The sequence below is a fragment of the Akebia trifoliata genome, chromosome 2, assembly GCF_017979445.1.
Source record: "Akebia trifoliata isolate Shusen 1 chromosome 2, ASM1797944v1, whole genome shotgun sequence".
Taxonomy (NCBI): Eukaryota; Viridiplantae; Streptophyta; class Magnoliopsida; order Ranunculales; family Lardizabalaceae; genus Akebia; species Akebia trifoliata.
Genome location: NC_141376.1, coordinates 6,248,744 through 6,271,089, shown reverse-complemented (window position 1 = coordinate 6,271,089; position 22,346 = coordinate 6,248,744). Strand labels below are relative to the sequence as shown.

Genomic DNA, 22,346 nt, shown 5'->3' with positions numbered 1-22,346 from the left:
AGGTTGAATTGTTTTTGTTGTTTGATTGATGAGTTAAGAAGAATGAGTGAAATCGTCATTTCATCCTATGCATTTTTATCAATGTTAACTTTTCCTAGTGGCTCACATGCGAAAGCAATCCCGGCAAGACTTTCTCAAAAACACAATTTCAGATTTCCCACAAAAGCTATTGAAGCAGAAGTCTTACCAACAAACTTGCTTTGCCAGATCAAAGCACACAAAACTACCGAAAAAAAGTCATAACAAACATACCCTTAATAATATGGACCATGGACCTTAGCCATTCGCCATGTTAAGGGAAAGAAATCAAATCGAAATTTTGTTCTTGTGAATCCGAGGTTTTCTGGAATTCAAGGACCATGGACATTAGCCATTCACCATATTAAGGGAAAAAATATTCAAATCTCATAATTGATGATTGATTCATTCGATATTTCCCTTTCTAAAAGTAAAATTCTACAAGTTCTGGTCCAAGATTAAAGTCAAAACCAGTCAAGAAGAAACTATCATTTTATACAAATGTAAAATCTCCTACCCAACAAAATTGTTTTTGATGACTACACAGATGAATTCATCATTATAGCAATCCAGTGACTGTCAGCCTCAAATTATTGAAGTTCCTAATTTTACTTAAAATCAAAAATTGGTTCAAGCCTCTCTGAGTCTGTATGATTGTAATTGCTCTTAAGGGATCTGGTACATTCCTACTCTCTTTATCAGAACCTGCAAATTAAAACAAACTATTACCAAATAGTATAAGAGAATAATTTTTATTTTCTATACACAATTTCAACATTGTAAACCAGAAGTACGGAACATGATTTTTACGATCATTCATGTTACAACTATTCAGGGGTAGGGCACACAATTTGATGTTTTCCCAAAATGGAGATCGGAAGACCGAAAAATGATTAAATCCAAAAGAATAAAAACGATGGAGTTTCATCGGGGAGTCTTGTGTGATTGTTTTAGAAATTTCAAATAGATATGCTAGTATTATAACTTGTGTTATTAATGAAATGCAAGGGTAATTTCATAATTTGAAAAATTAACTAACATGAATTTAAAAAATGCTAACATTAACTATTGATTATAATATATAATGTGGGGATGTTTTTAAATATAAATTTGGTGTTGACAATACTCTACTCCGCCTTTTTTCATTAATAGAATAATTCCTGACATTCCCTCAAAATTATCGATGCCTGCAACTGGAAAAAGCCTAAACCACTTGACTCCTTGTATCCTTAGAATGTACATATAGAAATGTGCTGTCAGCCACAGCCTGTATCTTAAATCCCAAAAGATACCAATTTCAGTTGCAACTTGGGCAGGTTAAACCCGAACCCATCAGGTTCAACCCAACCTTGAGTCAGGTTTGGGCACAGTTTGCAATGGCTCATGCTCGAGTTTGGGCAAAAAAAGAAATTTGACCAAATCAAATCAGGTTGGGTTTGAGCAGACATCAGGTTGCCCGATTTGCTCAAACCTGAACTTAATATTTTTATAATTTAAAAATATTTTTAAATATCTTTGGAACTTTCTCATTCACAATTCACAATTGACATTTCAAACTTTAGTCAATCATCATCATCTTTTTCTTTACCTTTGCTTATAATTTTACGTATGTGAGCTTTGAAATATATTTTTAGGACAAATAACTGCAAATTTTGTACAAGCCATTATCATTACTAAATTATCTAGTATTAATGAGGAATGAGCCAACCCGTCTTGGGTTGGGCTTGGATTGAGCATTTCATGCCCAAAGTCAGGTTGGGGGTGGGCACAGGTTGGTGGTTGTTGCAGCCTAATTTCGATATCAAGTTATTCTAGAGCAAAAGTGATGGAGAAGTATCAAGCATACCGAGGACTGCATGAACACTACTGGAACATCTTTGAAAAAGCCTTTCTCTCCTTATCACGTCTCTCGGCAATCTGTAACCCATTTCAGCTATCAAAACCCAAGTACAAATAGACATCTATAGCTCCAAAAAATTTCAAATTTAAGTGAATCTACTGACCTTCTTCCTTGCAGCAGCAAGCCCCTTCTTTATTCCCCCTGAAAGACGCAAAATATTAACATAAATGCATAGTAAAGAACTTAAAATTCACAGCAATGTGGAATTTTTTCTTTTTTCTTTTTTTCCCTTTTTTGATGGCTAAGCACAACTCGAACACACAACCTCAAACTTGCATTGTCAACAGATTTATGGGTCTCCAAGTCCACAATGTTAAATAAGTGGCTGATCAACTTGGAACTTGGCAGTGAAAAAATATCATGCCATACAAGTAATGTAAAGTAAAAAATCAAGGTTTTGAGGGAGTTAACTAGAATATGTAACATGTGAAAAAGGTGGTCAGCACAACTAAGACATTTGGTATAAAATTAGAATGTCAAAAACTTGCATACAGATAAGGTCCCAAAAGAGAGATCCTTAGTCGAGTTCAAGTTAATTCAACTTCAATTTCCATATTATGACAAAAGTATGGTTAAAAACTAAATGTCACCAACCATCATTTGGCTCCAATTCCGATGCCTTCTTGAAACTTTCAACTGCAGAGTCTACATCATTAAGCGCCATGTATGCCTGAAAGATCAACAGGAAATCACAGAATACAATCATATGTGGCTTACATGATAGTGAACCCCTCAAAAGGGTGTTAAAAGAAAGGGGAAAAAAATATTGCCAACAAAGTACATAAAGACTTGAAGCTTTAAAGCCTAAGAGAGTTTGGCACTTTAAATGTAATATGTTCGAGAACAAACAAGCAGTACATAGCACACCAGAGAGATTTAATAAAGAGAATCCAGACAGACCTCACTTAAAAAAAAGGTAGGCTCTTTTCTCATGCAACCATTGCAAAGTGAGAATTAGTAGAAACAAATCTTTATATTGAAGATTATACAAGAGTGAAAGGAAAGCCCAAACAAATATGGATTGAGATAACGAAAATGGAGAGGAACTTGCTTTCAACAATAAATCATGGCTCAGGGCAGGGAATTGGATGGAGGGATAGATTCATTCGGCCAACCCCAAATCTTGGGATAAGGCTCTGATGTTGATGAATCTTTAAATTTGGGTGTATGCAAACAGTTACATAACAGAAAAAACATAAAATAATGAAGCCTCCATAAACTTGCGTTTGAAAATAGCTCAGGTTCCCAGTAATTAAAATTCCTATTGATGGAAGATACCAACCTGACCTTGACGGAACAGGGCTTTCACATTAGCCTCTCCATCCCGCATAGCGAAGTCTGCATCCAACAATGCCCCTTTCAAATCTCCTAACTTCAGCTTGCCAGCCTAAAGTGTACACATCATACATCATTAGTTAATAAATAAATAAAACTAAGAGAGTGATATCAGAATCCAATGCTCGAGTAGTAGATAAGCTAAGATAGGAAAAGATGTACAACTCAAAAAAGGACCATGTCTTCTAAAGTTTATATTACCTGGACACTTCAAAATGGGAGCCATATCCATGTCCAGCATTTTTAACTTAATCCTGTTTTTCTTAAAGGCGTGTTTGATTGCACAGCCAACTCTAAGGAAAATAGTACACCGTGGAAAACTTAAATTTAACGCTGTTTGAGTGCAAAAAAAAGAAAATTTGGAATGACCAAAGGTTATAAAACAATGCAGGTCTGATTTCACATTACTGACGAAGGATGGCAAAATAAACATTTTAGTGCAGATATTTTGCTAAAGAGAAAAAGAGATGTGCAAGAAAATAATCATTTAAAAAAAGGCTAGTTATAGCAATTACAGATGTTAAAAAAGATTAGACGGGAAGCCAATATATAAGGGTGATGCAATTTTGAGTTTCTTAAAACCAGGCTTTAAAGACCTGGGGTGGTTGAAGTATGAGATGGAAGCAGGCAATGGTGTGTTTCATTTGTTGCGATCGGGTTTTGATATTAATAGGTCAGCTCGGACTTGAATTTGAAAGACTCTTGTATTGTGTGTATCCTTTCATTTATACTTCAAAAAAAAAATTCTTTTTTATCAGTGAAAAATGTTAAGTAAATATATGGAAATTTAGATAAAATTAAGGAAATAATTCACATTGCACAGCTACAAAGTATAATGGAGATGGTCCTCGGTCCTCACAATTCACAAATACTCAGCTAACATGTTCATCACATCCATCAAATGGTAAAAAGAAAAACTTACAGAACTGTTTGTGAATATCTGTGACTTTAACGTCCTTAGATGTGAATTCTTTTCTGCATAATCACAAAAACATACAAATAGGTAAGGAACTAAGGTATGGCAACGTTAAAATTTAGCAATGTAGTCACCAGAAAGATTCAGATCAGAAACAATATTATTATGAGAAAGTAGGAGGTGCACCTTCATCAATGTCTTCTTTCTCCCAGCAGTCATCCAAGTAGCGCAAAGCCTTCCGATATTTTCTAAGAGCCATCTTATAGTCTTGCTTCTGTGTGCACCAATGATTAAGTTAAACTAAATAGAAAATAACCAAAGAACGCAAAATAGACAAATGAATATTCAAAAGCATGTTACGAGGCAACACGTGATCTTGTCAGATAAGATGATGTAATTAAATGCATTCTGCAGAAAATATTATAGATCCTTGGTACCCAACATAGAAAACTAATGAAACCAAAGTTGATGAAGTGAAAACTAATTGAATAAAATCACATATAAAAACTTGATTTTAATACAAATACCTTGTAGTGCTCATTTCCAAAAGTTTTGGCAGAATCAACAGCATTTATCCACCACGAAATTTCTTTCGGCTTCTTATCAAGGTCAGCTGGCCAATCAGGGTAAGGATCACCATCTTTAAAAAAATTAGAAATCCCATCATCTGCCCCCTCTGGAATTTCCCCACAATCCGCAATTATAACATCAAGAGTGGGACAATCACCATCACCAGTGGTCACATGTTCAATGGAACGAACCACACCCATGCCTTTGATTACCTTTCCAAATACAACATGTTTTCCATCTAGATGAGAAGTTCGATTAGTAGTAATAAAGAACTGAGACCCATTGGTGTTAGGGCCGGAATTGGCCATCGATAACATTCCTTTCCTTTCATGTTTCAATTCAAAATTCTCATCTTCAAATTTCAAACCATAAATGGATTCTCCTCCTGTGCCATCTCCAGCAGATATGTCTCCACCTTGAATCATAAAACCTCTAACAATGCGATGAACACAAACACCCTGAGATGAATATTCAGCCATTATTATTAAAATAACAAGAAAAATTAAAATGGCAAACAGAGCCAATGTGATAGAGATAAGTACAGCCCTTTACAAGAATTGAAGTTATTCAATCCTATCTAATGTAAAAGATTAATGCTGGAGTGACCTTAGTGGGGGACACAAGGGGGACATCTTGACGCGGTGGAGCGCACATACCTACAGATGTGTTTTCTCCGAGATACAAGTAAAACGCATCTACAGACATGCACGCGCCACCATTTCCTGGTGTCCCCTGTGTGTTCCCCACTGAGGTCACTCTAGCACGACTCAATGTAAAATGCTAGAGAAGGCATTAGTATCTACGACATTAAAATAAAAATAAAAATTTGCTAATATCATGTGTTGTGAAATTTTCCCAAAAAAGTATTTTCCTAAAATAGATTTCTTCATTTAAAAATAAAAAACTCCAAAACAGTACAAATTTCTTTAAGAAATGTTTTCCATAAAAGGGTATAGACATTACTATAAAATTAGATATCATGGGTTAGGTTTCAATGATGTGAGGAAAGGAAAAGAATCCACTCAAGAAGAACCTCTTCATGCGAAGGAAGAGACTGTCAAGTCAATTGTCCGAGTTGAATGGGGTGAATGGCTTCTGATCTATGTAACAAAGACACAGCACTTCTTGAGATTTTTGTCATATCGACACACATCATATCGCATAAGGTAGTGTCAATCTTTGTTTTAAAGATTTTCAACAAAAAATACTTTTGAAAGAATTTTTTGTAATTTATCCTCCAAACACTAATTTGTTAAGCTCCTAAGAACAACCGTGGTTTGATATTATGGTGTCTAGAAATATTTTCTATCACCTTCATATATTTCTTTCCTTATTTTTTGTAAAAAATAATAATAACAATAATAATAATAATAATTTAAATGTTAAATCTAAATAAAATGTTACATTAGAATACAGGTGTGTGAATGTGTTGGCATTCAAGCTCTCAAACATGGTTTTAAATCTCGTCCGAGACCGAGACGACTCGTCTGATACATCTCAGTATCGTTCACAAACGAAACGAATAGACAAGTCAAGCGTATCAGACGAAATTTAAAACCACAATTCATTTTTCTCTTTGTTGAACAAGACAACTCAAACGTATTGGAAAACTCTTCCAAGACAACTCGGTCTCGTTCACGGACGAGACGAGACGCCAAAACGAGTTTTAAAACCACGTTCTCAAGACACCGAGAATTAAAGTAATCGCTTCTCGATTTGCTTCAGTCCACAATTCTTAACATATAATGAGGCTACCAACAAAAAATGCCACAATTACTATCTTTCTTTCAATGATGATTATGCATTCTTGAGTTAATAAATTTCTCCTCAATTAACATGAAATTTGTTTGAACGAAACCGATATGCATTGTGGATCCCACGGTGACTTTGCTTTAAATTGTGCACTGAGAAATCAACGAGATACTTAAATTTCCATGCTCAAGTTGCGTTTGCATTCCCCAAATAGTTTTTTGTTTTTTTTTGTTTTTTTTTTTTTTAATTCTACAACTTCAAGAACTTTTAATAAAAAAAATTAAATCAAAACTAAATAAACGCTCAAAAATGTCAATAGAGAGTTATAATATGATCTTAAAATCTCATATAAAGAACTTTATTTCCAACACGGAGATGGCTACGAATGTTACAAGAACTAATTGATACGTAAACCTTAAGTTCATTGATTCCTAAATAAAATATGATTTGGAAAAAGAATTGAATAATAGCAACAAAGAAGACGAAAGATATGGAAATACTAAGAGATTGCCATGGACATCGATGATTTAAACCAAAAATTTCAAAGGCGTAAAGTCATTGACTTACAAAGACAGAAATACCCTTTTGTTTAACAAAAATTATCAGAAAAACAAACAAATGAAGATGTGATTTTCAGAATAACGAAGGGTATTGCAGTCTTTCTGTACAAAAGAAACATGGTAACTTTAGCCACAAATAGAGAGAGAGAGAGAGAAGAGTGGAGACCTTGTAATGGAGAGGAACAGAAGTATTAGGGCCAATGCCCTTCTCTCCAGTGCAGAGAGCCCTGAAATTCTCTGCAGTTTTGGGAACCACATCGCTGTACAACTCCACAACTATCCTCCCTTCAAGCTCTCCTCCTATACTTATGTCCAAGAAACACCGTTGATTCACCATCTCTCTCTCTCTCTCTGTATCGATCTTCTTGTTCTTCCTCCTCTGATCTATTCTTGATTCCTGTAACCTCCGCAACAATGTCTAAAACCCTAACCCTCTTTTCTTTGAACCCACCGAAGCGCGAGAAAACCTCTTTGATTTACCCACCCAACACTCAACTATTCGATTTACTTCAAACTATCACTATTTATGTTGGTTTCTTGCTAAAATACGCCGTATAAGACAGTTACATTTGTTTCTTGTTTATTTTTTAATATTTTTTTAAGGATTGTAGGCACTGAAGGTGTGGGTATGGGGGTCCGGTCATCAGTATGGGTTGGGGGATTTGGGTTTGTTGACAGCTTTGCCTCGAAAACGTAGTAGTTGTTAAAAGGAGATTTTCCATCGTACATTAATTTTAAAAAAAACATGAATATGATGTGATGCTGATGTACTACACATACTGACACTATGTCGCGCAGCGGATTACACGTCATTTCATTTCATCAACAGCGCCACATAGTCGTTTTGCATTTGTCGATACAGTTTGGTTGTTGTTCCGTCTGTCCATCGTATATATATAAAATAAACGAAGAAGGAAGGACGGAGCACCAAAAGTAGGAATTTTATCTGTTATTACAGACAATCTCTTTTATCAGTACAAATTTGTGTTTAAAGTATAATATATCAACCAATAGCACGATGCCACGAGAGAGTTGAAACAACAATCTTGAGAAAATCCATATAAGTGCGCAGCTTTTGCAAAAATTTCAATTTTTTTTTTGTAATGTTCATTTTAGTTCTGAAAATATGCTTTCTAGTGAAATTGCAAGTAATTATTCTAATTTAAAGGGATGATTTTACTGATAAAAAGTGACGATCTCATTAATAAATTATTAACTAGATTGTAGGTAATTTTAAAGAAAAATATCCTTGATATGTTAACAACAAGATCGTAGGTATAATTTCAACGAGATCACTAATTATAAAAGTGACGATCTTACTAGAAAACATGTTTTGGGAATTAAATGAATAGTGTACTAAAAAATTGAAATTTCGCTATATTCAACGCATGAAATGTTAATAACACTTCAAACTTTATCATTATAAGGAGAGGGGTATTTTTCCATTGAATAATGGTGAATACACATAATTGGGTATGCATCTAACGTGGCAAGGGCACGGAATCATACATCTTTTCTTGTGTATCATGATGAAAAAGATGTATGGTTATGTGTCATTGTCACGTCAAACGTGTACCCAACCGTGTCATTCATCACGATTCTTTTCTATTTTGTTGATGCAAATTTATATTAGTTAATATTTTTACATTTTAAATTTTCCTTACTATACATTTCTTTAAACTTTTGTTTTAATGAAAAAAAAAATAAGTCATGCTACAGTAACATTGAATTTGACATCGATTCACACATTGTTGATGATGTGGAAGTGCGCACATAACCAAAATGCTTTTCATACATATCTTGATGAAAAGCATTTATCGTTCTATACACACATCCATGTCAGCAATGTGAGAATAGATGTCAAACTCAATGTCACTTCAGCATTTTTTTTTAAATAAAAATAAAAAACATTATCAATGCAAAATTACATAATTATTTCTTTCAGATTATAAAAACATTCTTACATTATTAGGTTGAACATCTTACCTCTTATAAACGAATAAAATTATTCACTTCAATTTTCAACAAGTGCCTTACTTAGAAGGATTGAACATCCATTGCCTTTATTTAAGCAGTCCCATTGAGGAGAACAATTAGGTCAAAAGTCAACTTGATTACACTATTTCAATCATTTTTATCCATAAAAATCATTTTATCATGAATTGGGTCTATCTAATTTAAAGATAAGATGGTTGGTGGATCCTTATCCATCATATTTTTCTTATGAATCGTGATGAAAGCACGCGATATTAATATCTGGCTGACATGGTAAAGACACATAATCATACATCATTTTCACCGGGATACAGAAAAAGATATGCGATTATGTGCCCTTGTCACGTCAGCCATGTACCAAAACTGCATTCATCGTTCGTTTCTTATAGATTGACATCACTCACTTATAATGCCAAGAGCACAATGATAATCTTAATAATTGAGTGATGTAAGCCCAACTACCGCTTAAACCGCTCATGGTTGATTCCAGCCAGGATGACAAAGAATGACCTACAAATAACCAATGGGTATGAAAATAGGACACCCCACCATTAGCTCCTTAGTACTGAAAAAATCAATGGTACAAGAAATAATCCAACGCAATGAAAGGAAAATGAACCCGTTTGAAATGTTTATTTTATTTTATTTTTAGAGAAAAGGAGTTTTAAGTGGGAAGTAACCTCAACACCACTAACACCCACATAATACTACTTAGTAATCCATATTGGTCAATACCTACCGCACCACACTATTTCATACAAATGCGCATCAAGGGCATCTTTAATAGGGATTATCAAGTTAGTTAAAGTTTAACACGAAAAGTCATAAACTGCTCGATAAATAAAGTGGGTACGACGTTTTGGTGCACAAAAGAATCTTTTAGTCAGTCTGGCATTCACATTAGAGGAATGAAGGGCTTCATTCATTTTCCTTCCATTTTATTGCATTAAAATAATATTAAATAAATTACGACTCGTATCATAGCATGCTAGGATATGGCGAAGGTTTTACATCATCTGCTAATTAGATGTAACCCTACTCTATTCGGGTTTGGGATCAGAAATGTGAGGTATAATAAACACTACAAGTCACTCATCATAAATTAATAAATAATGTATATCAATGAGTTAATGGCACGTAAGGACCTTGGCTCTTCGAGTATTTTTATTGGAACCCGTTATTCTAAACTTAAAAATTGTTGATATCCAATATTAGAGGCCGACTTTTGGATCACCAGAGCCCGCGGCTATTACTCCCATCCCGCCTCCTTGGTCTAATGTAACTCCTGCTTTTTCTTGATTATCCAATCCCACAATAGCAACTTTGTCACCATCAAACTTCTGTACAAGTTCATCGATTTTGCGGAACTGATACGGCCATCTTGCATTGTAGAGAAACTGGCGAAGATCGAATCTGTTGTCCTCTGGTGAATAACTCTGCACAATACCAAAAGGGTATAATTTTTTCTAGTAATATCAGTATCAAGAGAAGTTATCAACTCTGAAAGATGTTTAGTTCAAATGAGGATGAGATAATTAAAATACCTCAGCATGATAGGAAGGTGTTAATACAGTCATCTTGTGTCGATTGATTGAGTAGTACTTGAAGAAGTGCTTCACTTTATCGGCTATCTCTGATGGGGATAACTTTCCACCCCATTTATAACAGAGATTCTGCAATGAGGGAAAAGCATTGGGCACGATATATTCAATTAGCATTCCTCAATAGCACATGAAAATATATAGTAAATTCTACCACACTAACAAAAGTGTGGCCGTCAAGATTTTGGTCTTAGATCATTCAATCAATAGTCACCTTTTGAATGGGTCGTATACTGAAGTTCACACAAACCAAATGATTCTAAGTTTAGGTCGTCACTAATTGAAAGTTTTGAACCAAAGTGTAGTTTGATTTGGTTGTGGTGAACTGCAGCTCAAAGGATGAGAATGAAGAGGAGATATCAAAGGGGTTGAGATGCTTGAAAGAAGAGTGTATCAGCTTTGGGGGTAATGTGTGAAGATGAGAAAGAGGAGAATCATAATCATGATTGGTGGAAGTTTTGCAACAAAAGAAAATGATTGATCTGATTGTTAATCAGTCTTGACAGTAACCCATCCCAATAGGCAGACCATTGATTGAATGGTTCCGATTGATGGCTTTGTCCAGCAATAGAGAAAAAAGAAACCAGGCTTCTCCATCAACGGTGGGGGAGCTTCCCTGAGACAGGGTAGGGTAGTGAGACCAACCTGAAACATTGATACAGGCCCACAGCGGAAAATTTTACGCAATCTTCCATACACCGAGAGCTCCTCATATGTCATTCCCATGTCAACTTCATCCAACTGTTCTACACAGAAAACAGATATCATGCATTATAGTGTTTCTCTCTCAACTATAGCTTCTTGGACTCAACAAGAATTAAGAATAAGGAATCCCAGACAATATATTCACATATTATATAATGAAGAAACGTGAGTTGGATCAATCAACCCAAAGAAACTTACAATAAGCCTAAGTAATACCTGGCTGTAATTGGACCGTATAGGTTCCAGTTCGGCTGTTGGAGGAGCTGCTTCTATTTCAGCCAAAGAAGAATAACCAAGATGGATGGCAGCCCATCGCAGAAAGGCCCGAAGATCCTGCTTACTAATACTCCCAATGGGATTTATATCTGCCGAGCTGCAATCGTACTGTGCCGAAAAGATAGAAACATGAGTTCTCATTACGATTTAATTAGGTCAACTTACTACAAAGATAATAGCTATTAAATTCTTAGTCATGTAAACAATTCCATTGCAGATTTATTGTAATATTTCTACAAAAACAGGAGTTCAAGAATTAAAAATTAGGAAAAAGAACAAGAAAAAACACACTAGGTTACTAAGCTCAATCAAAGCACAAGTCAATTCAAACCAATACTAAAATTTTCAAGTAAGAAATCAAAAGACCTGCCTCAAATCGACTCGACTTTATAAAGTCTTGGGGTCAGTTTAATGAGATCAATGAGTTAATCAGAACAAAAGAAGCAACTTGGCCAAGTATTTAATGATTTGGAAGGATTGTCACTCTAGAACCTCGACTGCAGCTGAGACGAGGAATGTTGGATCTTTTCCCACATCAAGATTTGCAAAAGGGGGATGCATACCAATACAGTCAGGTATCCTTTTTGTGCAAACCCCCTGGTGAGAAAGGATAAAGTGGTCCAAGGCCCAACTACATTGTCTTCATACTGTCAAACTTTTTAACTCAGGAAATAAAGAAACAGTAACTGTCATGAAACAGAAGGAAAATTTTAATAATACCTTTGTTAAATAACCACGCAATCCTTCATCCACATTGGAGCTACCCAATACAAGATAAAATCCGGGATTGTTGTGAACCCAAGGCATGAGTGATGCTAGCATAAAGGCTAGCACCATTCTTATTCGAGCTTGAATATTTTGCAACCCTAAGTTCTCAGTATTTGATCCCCCATCAACCTGTGCACACAAAAAAATATGGTTGAACCACTAGTGAAATAAAATCAACTATTGCTGAATTGCTATGGTTTATGGCCATCAAGATTTGCCTTGTAACGTGGACGTTTTCCCGTAAGTGTTTGGAACAAGGAAAGCAAGGCAGAAATAACACTATCTATGCAAACATCAAGGTGCCACGAGCCAATCTCATCTGCTAGCACCTTCGCCCGCAACTTTGTGACTTCTGAACTGCAAGGAAACCATAACAAGGGCTGTCATAGATCACTTCAAATATGACAAAGTTGAAGCAATTGGTAATGCAAAAGCGAGTTTCACATAAAAATTGACAAAGTTTCTTAGAATAAGTCATGAGAAGAAAAAGAAAAAAAAAAGTAACCCTATCAGAAGTCTCTTTTGTTAAATTTAGATCGATTTAGTAGTCAGAACCTTTCCTCGAGAATCCGCATGTTTTTCAGGACCTTTGTTATGAACATAAAAAACTTCCACATTAATCTTGTCTATCTAATTATTAGGCCCTGTGCAATAGTGAGACAATACTTTTAGGCACTTTTAGCATGCTGGCATATATCAGCACAGATGCACATGTCAAAACATAACACCACAAATCATGACACTTTTGTCTGTGACCCTTTATTTTAATGGTTTCTTGTTAAAAAAAATATTGTTAAAGAGATTGCTGGTGCATTCCATCCTCCACACCCTAATAAGTAATCAAAAAACCAACACTTTATCACGTTTCCAATAGCACCAGCAGCTCTCGCTGAAATAATTGTAGCATCTTTGGAATCTATTGATTATGCATCATCGAACATTCTTTCTTTCTTTTTTATGATGGGTGTCCGGACCTATAGGCTTGACTAGCAGGGGTAAAGCAACTGGCATCTTAGAACACCATATCTTGCCCAAATCCCCCTGGGTACATGTAATACCCCACAAACCACACATACCAGGTAAGCCGGTACATGCTATAGCCCACAAACCACAACTCCGGGGCATCTCATCCTTTCACTCATCAAGGACTGATTTTTTTTCTCCAGGGAGTTCCAGCTGTATGCTCTGTTATGCTATACTAGTCTCCTTGTTGAGATGAAAAGGGAACCAAGTTAATGGAGGAGCCATCGTATGCCTATGCCCTTCACACATATAAATTTACTTATATTTTTCTTAAATGTAACTAAAATATTATATTATAATACATATGAATGGGCACATCTATTTTGAGCTTCTTGAAAGCAGGCTACAGGTACTCCTATTTGTACCAAGCACCAACAAGCCATTCATGTCGCTGTTACACAGTCAACTCCATATAATTTCAGTTGCCAGACAATCACAAGTCTGACAAAGAGCTAAATCAGGGACAGCTGAAATAAGGGAAGCAAGTAAAGAAAATAAAGATGAATGGTCGGGAAAGGGAGAAAAGGTATAAGTTGGATCTTAGAATTATCCAATCGGGGAGAATTTTGGACTGTTGTCAATTTGCGAATCTGCACAATAATAAAATCCTTGGCTGAATATGATCTGCCTAAGTTCAAATTGTCTTGCTCTTACCAATCATAAAATAAACAAGTAAAAAAAAAAACCAGTGACTTCCTCTTGAGATGAACATCCTCCAGATATTGGTGGCAATATAAAACAAATTAGGTCAAACTAACAAAATTAAAGAAAAGCACAAATGTTAATATAAATCATTTCAGATGCAAACCAATAGAAAAGTACTAGAAAATCATATGGGCAAAAAATGTGTCAAACATGTTATTGAAAGAAATTCCGATTATGGATCCAAGTCTTGCCTATTTTCAGATCCCATGAAGACGGTGTAAAATATGCGTTTGGCAAATTCTTTGCTGTCAGTAGGAAACTTCCCATTTGTGTAGCGACCAATTCGTATTGCATCAGCTTTTACTTGTTCATCCCCATTTGCAATTTCTGCAAATATATACGTGTGTGTGTGTGTCATCAACCATTGAATGAAATAAAAAGTCACAAAAATTGAATAATTCAGTAGAGATATACAAAGAGGACGAAGACAGTCCTGCTGCTTCTACCATACAGGTAGCACACATGGAGCTTCCTTGGACATTATTGTCCAAAATCTATTATGAAGGTCGCTGTTTCCTCTGCCAAAACATACTTCTGCACTGGGAGTGGATCCGAAAATGTTGCAAGTGCAGTATAAATTACCAAAATCACATTGCAGATAATCCAAGCATTAGGTTTTCCCTTGAATGGGCCCTGGCTAGGTCCAGGCCTTCCATTCAAGAACATTCTTTTGAAAGAAAAATAACTTGCATGGTTCCAATTTCCAAATGATGAATAACCATTGATTAAAGACAATATTTCAGACATAGACAACCATAGAAGTGATCCATCAATTCATCAGCATATGATTCCAAGCTATACCATGCGGCATTGCATGCTTTGAATACACTCCAGAACCTAAGTATGGCGGTCTCATTCACAATCCTGCTGCCCCCGCTTTTGGGCATGTATATTGGGGTATACCATCCAATGGGTCCACCAAGAGATCTCCTAAGGAGAAATGACTCAAATTGACAATCCTTCAGCAAAAAAATAGTGAGTGCTTGTCCGGAAGAAAATTTTGCGAATGGCATGCTTTTTTAAAGAATATTTTATCAGTGGGTCCTGCCCACCGCACAGGTGTTCAGATAAACAGGAATGCAGAAAGCCTTCTTCCCAGTCTCAAAATGAACTGACTAATAAGTTTGAATCAAACAAACAAACTATATATATATGGACGTGTTCGGGGGACATCTACAAGTGACTACTATTTTTACATCTCTCTGATGCCATCCATTTTACAAGATCCAAAGGCATCGGGCTGTGTTGCAGAAACATTGAAAAAATGGACAGCATCCAGATGATTGATAAAAATAGTTGTCAGTTTTAGATGTCCCCCGAACACATCCCAGACATATATATATATATATATGATATGTGTAGGAACAAAATATACAAAGATATAGTTCTAGAATAATGTAACAATATTTGAATACCCGTACGACTGACCTCTTACAACAAGCTGGCACATGGAACCAACAATAGCAGTAACAGAGGAGCTATCTGCTCCACCAGAAAGTGGAAGCAAAAATCCCGAAGCACCACTTCTTCGTAAATAGTCCCATAACCAGCAACCAGGTCCAAGGGCTATCTCCTCTTCAGGGGAGTGATACCTAATCTGCATATCATGAAGGATACTTAGTTGAGCATAGATGACATATAAGGACACAACTTATCTAAAGGTATATCGTAAATCAAACAACTGATAATTGATCTATTGTTATCAATTGGGAAATATTTTCCTTAACCTAATCCAGATCTACACCTTGTACTTTTAAACTTTCTCAGACAATCTCCTTTTCTTTCTTTTCGAAAGATAAAAAATCTAAAATAGAACAGAGTGATGGTCGAGGTGACCATCACAATGAAACAGTACACAGAATCACTGCTCTCACTTATAAACTGAGTCCCATCAGAATAATAAATCTTGAAAGAAGACGCCATTAAACTCCTCGAACATCTTAAACCAAAAGAAAACAATACCCAGAATGCTAATAATGATCTCCTAAACTGATTGCTCCTATCCTTTGAACACATGGCTGTTCCTCTCCTTCCAGAGGCCCCAACAGACTGCAATTAGCATTAGATGCCAGAGTATATTTTCCCTTAAAGGCCTGCCAATTTCCATCTCCTTTTCTTCCATATATAGAGTGTGGATAGAGTGTGATGGTAGGGTTTTGGTCCCAGGTCTCTATTACCACACACAGACTTTCCCATCTCACCAATCATTTTTTGCTTGAAAAGAATGTCCAGCAAAAATAACAACATATTTTTCCGGTCATACACATGCCAACACATTTTCGAACAAAACTAAATAATGCTTAGCAAACAATAGAATTCCCGGGGCACACATGTTCTCTTCTATATAGAAGAATATACCATATAGCAGTGGTGTATTTGCACACAGTGCACCACGCTGTGCCAGCTCCAGCATAGATAGGTGGAGAATATGGGAAATTAATTGACCTTACAGCCTAAACAACTAACCTTCAATGGACTAGAGAGGGATGTTTGCAAGTTAAAAGACTGGCAAAGCTTGTATGCTACTTCCACCGATGAAACCAATGACTTGCAACTTGCTTGCTCTTGAAAACTACTAATGGATCCCCTCAGACTAGCAACCTGCCAATTAGAAATAAGGAATCAGAGATATCAAGACATGGCATGAGAATATAAATGATGAGCAATCATTCTAAAATACCACAAAATGAAATAATAAAATGAGTGTAAGTTGAATTAATGAGCAGGTAAGCAGGTGTGTATGCCTTGGCAGATAGATCCATATGTTTAATCGTCTTAAGCTTTCATCGTAACTAAAAAGTTCATGGTTTGAATCCCTCCCATACATATAAAGAGAATAATGGAGGTAATTGAGCTTCTCTGCCATATCAGATTATGACCTCTAGGTATTCAAAGAGGGAGATGGAGGAACTATTGGATTTTGGTTCGATAAAAGAAGTACTGAGGTTCTTGTGGTTTAGTACTTATTGGCATCTTGAAGAAGTGGAAAACCTCTTAACGAGGTTGTGGACTAAATTGAATCAAGCACCTCAGTAATCAAGAATGTCTTCAGCACCGAGAGAGCGAGCATAAAACGGATGTGAAGGGTCTAAAGTAATTAGAACATTGACGTTGAATTTTACAATATAAGGACATCATCATCGAAGCAGTCTCTCAAAATTTTGGGGTCGGCTCATTTTCACACTAAAAAGACATAAACAGGATAAAGTTCCATACGCTCATTTTTAGTCATTTATTGATCATTTATGAATAATTCTAATGAATTTAAGATCAGCTATGGTAGCTTCTGAAAGTAGAGAAGGTTAGTTTTCCTTAATCCTTATTAGTTATTACTACAATAAGAAACAAGATCAAGAAAATGAAATCAAAGCTTACAGCGTCTAGGTCTACTTGAGCAACCAGAACCTCAACATCCTTCAAAGAAAATTGTGATCCTTGGGCAACAACATCTCCATTTATGACAATGCAACAACATCCATCTGCCACAAATAAATATTGAACGATTCAAATGAACACTAGAAACACCTAGTATATAACCACAATGAAATAAACTTCATTAAGTAATGCTTGTTCAAATAAGTTCATTTTAATACCATAATAAAGGCGGCCCCCATCACATCCTTGGTGATTGCTATACATGTAAACCCCTCCACGAGTATGGGTAGCACCTGTAAAAGCACGAAGACGAACACCAAGCTTTCTTAGTTGGTGGTGACTTCCACTTGCATTCATAAACACTTCAACGCCATTCAACGCAAGCTCGGCATGAGGAGGGACGGGGGTAAAAAGTTCTTCACAAATTTCAGCAGCAACAGCTCTGACAAGAAAATAAACACCTTACAATGAGCAGTTCATTACAGCCTCACAAGAGTGAGGAACCAACAACAAATCATGATTAATACACAAAACGAACCCACCAAGAACACAACTCCGGAAAAGATACCCGAGTATCAACAAAATCGATTCACATGAATCTCATCCAGGTATCCTAATATTTTTTACTTTTTATAAAGTATAGAATACTACGTCAAGAAGAAAAGGTATAAAAAGTATTAAATAACCTAATAGGCCGATTTGACCTGCCAAGGACAAGATTAAGAGAATACAGACTTCCCCACCCCATTAACACTAACTTCCCATTGAAAAACGAAATCCTCGAAGAATATAAGACCCTAAACTCCATAAGAACTGAAGACCAATTATAAAGGTCTTTAACCGAGAAGAAAATCCAGATAGCATCGACTTCCTTCCCCACAAAGATATTCTTGTTCTTTTCCTTCCAACATGCCACGAAAGTAAGAATCTCCATAGTAATCCCCACTAGAAGAATACACAAGGTACAACAACAAGTATTGAGGCCCCGATTCATAGGCCTCAACATGATCCAACAGATCCCAAACTAGAAGGAAAAAAGACTCCAAATTTTGTGAACCAAGCTACAATGAAGTAGAAGGTGGTTCACTTTCTCAGCGTTGGTTTTTCACATAAAACATAACTCAACAATATTCCAATTTTAAGTAATCGCATCATTGATGCGTAGAATTCAATTCAAAGAAGTTATACAAAAAAAAAGGCAGTATTGAAAATAGGTCATTCAAACTCCAAACCCACGATTATTTGAGGAAGAAATAAGGGAATAAGCCAGCTAAATTACCCATTCCTCTATAGTTCAAATTTCTCATTAAACCGAAGTTTCAATACAAACCCTCTCCTATTTGTATAATGAACTTCTAGTATGTGCCTTCTTTCCTCAATGAGAAAGAGAAAAGAACCAAAAAACACCCTATTTAGGCGAAGAATCATCTCACCTAATGTCTTCCCAAAACCTGATAATGTTCCCCTTACCCACCTTGAACCTAATGCCTATCTCGAAATCCAAATGAACCTTCAGGATTCCTCTCTATATGCTACAACCAAATAGAATCCATGTAACTCCAATATCCCATCCTAGATTTATTGCACCTATATTTGAAATAAATAAACATATGTGAGCATACTTAGAAGGAATGTACAAGTTTAAGGTTCTAAAAGAGCAAGACAAAGACCCAAAAGAACATGGATTCATGTAGTGAAAGCAAATATGAAAACATTTTCAATAACAGAAGACATGGTTTTGGACGGGATCAAAAATGGAGGTACAAGATTCATTGAGCCGACCACAAATCTTTGAGATAATGCTTTGATGACGATGATACTAAGAAAAATATAAAAAAATGGCCCTCCTCCAGAGATTATTGGTTTCATCTCTAAATCTCCAAAGCCACTTCCCAACAAGTGTGGTATTCATATCCACAAAGCTTTTTATCCCTAGGCCACATTTACTCTTAGAAATGCAAATAATGTCCCTATTACCCAAGTGATATTTAAAGGAAATTGTCATCAAATTCTCCTATTAATTTAATGCATGCTTAGCTTCTACAAATACTTATACACCAAGGATACAACATTTACAACTCACACTTTCAGCACTTACGTGTCTAGAAACTGAAGGTATCCGTAACCAAAAGGTACAGATTTCTGCGACAACGCCTCCGAAATGTCATTTGAGAGTTGGAAGTCCACAAGCTGATCTTTCTGTTTCCAAGCCGTAAACCACCGAAGTTCCCTATAATTTCCATCATTCGCTAACCACATCTTGGGACGAATCATTAGTATTTTTCGATTTAAACATAGAACTTGACAATTGTAACGCTCTGATCCTTTAATTACAGGCATACCAATGCTGCACAATATACTATCAGTCCAATCACCAAGTAAAATATCTTTCAAGCACTCCCACCTGCATTCAAATCGCATAATTTGGTACACCATATCGATTCAATATCAAAGTTTTATTAAATATCCCTTTAATTTAATTTGAAAACCTAAAATTCTGATTAAAAAATTTTTGACTTACGCGTGAGATACGGTATCGAGCTCCAAGAAATGATCTTCGCAGCCATAACCAGTAATTTCGAGCTCAGGTCCAAGCCGAATCACTGCGCCTAATTCTTTAGCCCTCGTTATGGATTCCTTAATGTTCCGCAAATTGGAATCGAAATCCATAGCCCATTGATTCAGGTTGCAAGTTGCAGCCTTCAGCAACCTCATTTTTTTTCCAATAAATTATTTTATCTGCACTGTATCCAGTAAAATTAACAAACAAGATTGAATTTTTATAAGGTTTTTTGACAATTAAAGGTCGATGACACAAATTATGAATGATGTTTTTACCGGGATCAACTAGGGTTGCAGATTGTAAGCAGTTTTGCTGATCTGCCTCTGTAAATATATGAGACACTTGTACGTTTGATTTGGTGTGGTTTAGCTTTGAAGTTCGAAGTTCAAACTGAGTGGATGGAACAGGGATAAGTGGACGTGGATGTGTGCGTGTACGTTACTTCAGAAAGACGACACATTTTCTTCTGGGTTCCATTCTTTCGTGGACTGAAGACCAGTGGGCTTGCTTTCTATATTCTACGTAGCATACAGTGTTTCCTTCATCTATGACGTGGCGTATGGGTTGGGATTTTGATTCTCATCTTCTTCTCCACCTTCCACGTTGTTGGGATTTGGGACTGGATCCTAAACAAAAGGGAATGTATGGAAAATTCGATTGGAAAGAATTCATATTTAGGAATCTAGTGATTGGTATTTGCAAACTAGGGCTGTAGGTGAAGGGTAATTATAAAAGCACCCCCCACAAATTAATAAGGGCAACTCACTCCCTAGTCATAAGGGATTTGTTTTGTTACAGAGATCATCTTCACCAAAAATTAATTTATTTCAAAACTTTTAACCCTATTAAAATAAATTCAAGAATATTAAATTGTCCATTTTTTTTTTATGTTAACCAGTTTTGATGAGGTTAGAACTTTTAGAATGATGCTTTTATAATTTGATTATGTGTGAGTTGCCCTTATTAATTCTTAAGGTGCTTTTATAATTACCCTTAGTTAAAATGAGCTTTTAGTAGAAGAAAAAAAAATTGGATCAGATTGGGGTTAATCCAAAATTTAATTGATTTTAAAATTTCGACCTGAATCCAATCCGAAAATCTAAAAAATGTGCTCTGAACCTTATTTTTTACATCGAATATTGGATAAAAATCAGATCATTGCCAATCCTAGAATTGAGTTTGGATCAGATCCAGGTTGATTTGGTAACAATCCGATATGACTTGTATTGGATATGGAATTGGTCACATAAGTAACGGATTGATCTCTTAACAGAGCCATTTTTGTTAGAGTTCGATATGAATATCCAATAACAATTGAATTGGACCAAATCAAATTTGATGTACAGAATCTATATAAACATCTTGTATTTAAACAAATATATAATAGGCAAATTTTATTGACATGTCAAAAATTACTAAGGATACATTGGAATTTTTTTATTTATTTTTTAAATTTGTTTTGGCCCTCCATGTCAAAGGACACATTTAAATTTTTTTCATTTTTTTTTTTTTAAAGTTTTAACTAGTCTCTATTTCCTTTCCAACTATTTCAACAACTACTCCATTATATCTAACAATTCCAACGGCCATGCATGTCGGCAATAATTATTGTTGAGTTCAACAATAATTAAAACTTATGAGCTCAATAATAAATAAAACTGGTGTGTTGACAATAATTATTAGTGCGTTCAACAATAATTAAAAAGAATGTCATCCTCGACAATAAAAAAATATTGAACTTAAAAATAAAAATTGACGACTTTGACACTATAAAACCACCCATTTTCATTTTTTCGATTTTTTCCAACTAAAAGACATGGAAAGGTCAACTTAAAACTTGACATAACGACTTGTGTAAATTATTTCAAATCAAAAGAATCATCCTTGATCGATTTTTATCTAAAAATGAAATAAAAGAATTGAAAAATCCTAATTTTTTACATACATCTTCAAAATGCTTGAAAATGATTTTTTCTTCATTTTCAAATCCATTTTATCGAAATGGAGTCTCTAAAACTCGATCAAGTTGATGGAAATCCTTGTTTTCTTTTTGGACAAAATTAGTGAGTCTGAATGGTTAGGAAAATTTTAACATTTTTCAATTGTGAGAAATTCTAGATTGGGTTCATGGACTGTTTTGAAAACAGGGATTTACTAAATGTACTATTTTGATAACTCTCAAAAGTCAAGGACTAAATTAAAAGAAAAGTTAGCATCAGGGACTATTAAGCAATTTTTACTTTCTATTTAGGAAAATGACACATGTGGACATACCATTTGTGAA

The 22,346-nt window shown here is 35.4% G+C and overlaps 2 protein-coding genes across 3 annotated transcripts; both read right to left on the bottom strand.

The window, feature by feature from the left end:
* Positions 1–418: 418 nt before the first annotated feature.
* LOC147409131 (peptidyl-prolyl cis-trans isomerase CYP40-like) lies at positions 419–7,726 on the bottom strand. Its single transcript, XM_086425806.1, has 9 exons — positions 7,218–7,726; positions 4,697–5,197; positions 4,356–4,443; positions 4,176–4,228; positions 3,201–3,305; positions 2,513–2,588; positions 2,022–2,059; positions 1,865–1,935; positions 419–723 (listed from the first exon to the last, which is right to left on the bottom strand). Exons 1-8 carry the CDS (start codon positions 7,386–7,388, stop codon positions 1,882–1,884), a joined length of 1,086 nt encoding a protein of 361 aa, XP_086281932.1. The 5' UTR covers positions 7,389–7,726; the 3' UTR covers positions 419–723; positions 1,865–1,881.
* A 2,220-nt stretch (positions 7,727–9,946) lies between these two features.
* LOC147409130 (carbon-nitrogen hydrolase family protein) lies at positions 9,947–20,702 on the bottom strand. 2 transcript variants are annotated; one of them, XM_086425774.1, is made up of 14 exons: positions 20,338–20,702; positions 20,021–20,243; positions 19,598–19,903; positions 17,718–17,941; positions 17,500–17,603; positions 16,591–16,725; positions 15,553–15,721; positions 14,316–14,451; positions 12,615–12,753; positions 12,349–12,525; positions 11,569–11,736; positions 11,293–11,388; positions 10,591–10,719; positions 9,947–10,482 (listed from the first exon to the last, which is right to left on the bottom strand). In XM_086425774.1, the coding sequence occupies exons 2-14, from the start codon at positions 20,212–20,214 to the stop codon at positions 10,258–10,260; spliced, it is 2,202 nt and encodes a 733-aa protein (XP_086281900.1). In that variant the 5' UTR covers positions 20,215–20,243; positions 20,338–20,702; the 3' UTR covers positions 9,947–10,257. The 2 variants fall into 2 exon arrangements, with proteins under 2 accessions (XP_086281900.1, XP_086281892.1); XM_086425766.1 differs by having other exon boundaries at positions 20,021–20,238; positions 20,338–20,701.
* Between the last annotated feature and the right edge of the window lie 1,644 nt (positions 20,703–22,346).

Bases quoted from the DNA above. Each gene is read 5' to 3' on its own strand.
- LOC147409130 (XM_086425774.1), bottom strand. From the start codon at position 20,214: ATGAGGTTGCTGAAGGCTGCAACTTGCAACCTGAATCAATGGGCTATG. The intron at 17,604-17,717 runs GTATTAAAATGA...TATTTGTGGCAG, and splicing joins TGGGGGCCGCCTTTATTATG to ATGGATGTTGTTGCATTGTC. The intron at 10,483-10,590 runs GTATTTTAATTA...GGTATTGTGCAG, and splicing joins CACCTTCCTATCATGCTGAG to AGTTATTCACCAGAGGACAA.
- LOC147409131 (XM_086425806.1), bottom strand. From the start codon at position 7,388: ATGGTGAATCAACGGTGTTTCTTGGACATAAGTATAGGAGGAGAGCTT. The intron at 5,198-7,217 runs GTCTCCACTCTT...TATTCATCTCAG, and splicing joins CTGTTCCTCTCCATTACAAG to GGTGTTTGTGTTCATCGCAT. The intron at 4,444-4,696 runs GTATTTGTATTA...TGGTGCACACAG, and splicing joins TTGGAAATGAGCACTACAAG to AAGCAAGACTATAAGATGGC.